General features: G+C 45.3%; 1 protein-coding gene across 1 annotated transcript in view; it reads left to right on the forward strand.

Moving 5' to 3' along the window:
- The window catches only part of CD96 (CD96 molecule), a 71,258-nt gene extending 68,305 nt beyond the window's left edge, over positions 1–2,953 (forward strand). Inside the window, exon 16 of the mRNA XM_017807872.1 lies at positions 2,484–2,953. Coding sequence (XP_017663361.1) covers positions 2,484–2,953 — 470 coding nt within the window. The remainder of the gene's footprint in view (positions 1–2,483) is intronic.
- Positions 2,954–3,005: the final 52 nt, after the last annotated feature.

Raw genomic sequence — 3,005 nt, forward strand, 5'->3', positions numbered from 1 at the left:
TCTAAGAGACAATTATTTTTAATCTGACTAACATTATTAAAATGTTGGAAAATTCATGGTGAAAATGCATCACTTATAGTTCTGGAAAACCCTTTCGGAACACAACTACAAATCCTGTATACAGAAGGGAAAAATAGGGTTGATTTTTTTCAATGATTTGGGATGGGACCTTTATTTATCTTGGCTTATAAACTGACCCCAAAAAAGTTGCAAGTCATTAAATATACCTTCAGAGAGTAGTGTGAGCAAAAGACCTCTGGTTTTGAATGGTTCATCAGAACCACGTTCTGTTCTTTTAAAACATGAATAAAGCAAAATTGTGAAGTGTGAGCTGAGAAAGCCAAATGAATACTAGGAGGTGTGCTGGTTATAAAACAGAATCAGGGAAGTTACACTATGTAAAAGCTAATGTCAGGTGCTCTTAGTGTCAATCTACCCCCTCCTGTGATCATTTTACATCAGTCTTTTATGCAGTTTTTGTGTGATAGTGCATTTTTTCTCCTCTATTTCAGTATGAACAGACCTCCATCTTTCAAGCCACCACCACCTCCAATAAAGTACACCTCCATGGTGGACTCTGATGGGACTCCCCCTTCCTGCCACGAACTAGAAAACCTGTAACATTGCCTACACCCCTTGTGTAGCTTGCACAAGACCGACAGTTAAAAGGCTCTGTCTTTAGAACAGTGACTACAGGAGTTGGGTCTTAATGACCCACATTAAAATTCAGAGTGCCTACGTGACATTACCGTTGGAAGCTGAGCATTCCTCAGGACACTTCATGCTGTCAGTCTCTATGTACGCATTACGGTAACACCACTGTGAGTGCCACCGTGAGATTACACGTGCTTAATTTGAATTAGGTGATCAACTGGGAATTTGCTGTCTTTTTAATGGGAGCGGATTAACACATCACTCTTCCAGCCTGACTGAAGAGTGTTGAAGCTTCTCTTTTACTGAGTGTACAGAGATGACAGCTCTGCCGTATGGACACCACGGTTACAGTGGCTTAACACAAGCTTTTTGATACGTATGCGAGTCATTCTTACAGTTTTTTTTTTTAACTGTGGACTAACATGACCAATTTATTATTTTCTATCACTGTGAAACCAACCAAAAAATAATCAGCACCTTATGCAGAAAAAAAATATCTGCGTCTCTCGGCACAGGGTTGCACACAGTGGATCATGTGGAAGGGTTGGTGAGATGAAAGGTCATGGTGCAGGCCTGGTGCAAGTGTCTGTGAAGAAGACTCAGTTGTCATTGGTGAAGTCACAAAAAACAGTCAACTTTGGGCTCATGCACAAGCCACCTTTGGGCCAGAGACTTAAGGACTGAAGTGAACAAGGAGCCTAAAGATAATGGAAAATTCTAGTCTCTTTAGAAGTGCTGTGCCTTTGAAACAATGCTTGCACTTGAGTCTGCTTTTGTGGAATTATATTTTTGATATTCATTAAGGAAAAAAAAAAGGAATATAATAATTTTCTTCTCTTTTGGTCTTAATGAGTTTCTGTCATTTGCTATCTTTCAAAACCTCAGGGGAAGTTTCCCAGGTGACTTAAGCCTGTGAAAGAGGTGATCCAGTCTTACCCCTGTCCTGCCCAGGCTACATATTTCCTTGCATTGACACTAATGGATAAATGATGGTGCAGAGGGTGGGATTGGCTCAGCTCCTGCTGTACAGTTCTCAGACAGGTCAGCAGCTGTGTGATCACTAATGCAAGGCACCAGATCTGCAGCAGGAGCACTGCTTTTGGCAGAAGTGTGGTCCTACATTACCTTCAGGCAGCCAAGAAAAAAGACCCTCTAAGCTTGTTTGAAAATATATTGTTACCACAATGGTATTTCTGTAATTAATGCAAATCAGCTACAATTCAATCATGTCAGGCTCAAAATTGATATTCTGATTTAGGAATGGGATTGCTTTATTTACTGCTAAACGCTGGTCGATGAGTGTCAGGGTTCAGAGCACTGTATTTCCCGGGAATTTAGATTAAATTAATTACTTACTGGAAAGAATGATCTAACAGACCTTTTTCGAGTATTTTGTTGTATTATTTACCTTGTAGTACAAGCAGTCCTAAATCTGTCATCTGTGCTGAACCAAAAACACTTTCTGTCCTACAAAACTACACTGACCTTGCATGCGTGAAAGGCTCAGTGTTAATTTGAGCATTTCTTGTCTGTGTGGGGTAGTAGAAGCAGAGTAGTTTAACTTTTGTCATACTGTTCATCACTGCAAAAGAAGGCAGCTTTTTATCCTTAAAAAAAAAAAAAAAAAAAAAAAAAAACAAACAAACAAACAAAAACCAGAAGGATAAAAATATTCCAAGGAGTGTGAAGAGCCAGGACTTTCCTCCCTGCCCTTAGATGAGGATGCCTGCCCGTAGCATAGCTGTCGAAGGAGGTAATTTTATTTATCTGGGATATTTTAATCCCCACGGTTGCTCCTGGCCGCAGATGTTCCCTGTGCCCCTTAACAGTGCTCAGGGGTGCCACCGCTGCCTGCGGCGGGCGCCGCTCCCCGACCCGCCCATCTCCGACAGGATGCTGCTGCCGCTGCCTCCGCAAACGGGGGATGAGCAGGGTGACGATCCCCGCGGGACTCCGCCTGGCTGAGGAGCGCTTCCAGCCTGTCCGGGAGGTTTTCCACGGAGCCCCCCAGCGCGGGGGACGCACCGGCGGCACGGCAGCCGCGATCCCGCTGCTGAACGCCAGGCGGAGCCGCAGCGCCGCGGCCGCGGGGGAGCGGGGCCCGCTCGCCCCCGCCCGTCCCGTCACGAACCGTCCCGCCGGGTGCGGGGATGGCCCCTGCCTGCCCGGGGAAGATGCCGGCTTCAGAGAGGGAACCGGGGAACGGGCAGTCCTCAGAGCGGGACCTGGAAGAGGAAATCCCCACCCCCAGCAGCCCCTATCGTCCCGGTTTTCTGCAGCTAAATTGGGTGTAGGATAGTTTATATCTCTGTTTGACTCCAGGTGCTCCGCACCAGGATAAACATGTAATA

The sequence above is a fragment of the Lepidothrix coronata genome, unplaced genomic scaffold, assembly GCF_001604755.1.
Source record: "Lepidothrix coronata isolate B3197 unplaced genomic scaffold, Lepidothrix_coronata-1.0 Scaffold21, whole genome shotgun sequence".
NCBI classification, from domain to species: Eukaryota; Metazoa; Chordata; class Aves; order Passeriformes; family Pipridae; genus Lepidothrix; species Lepidothrix coronata.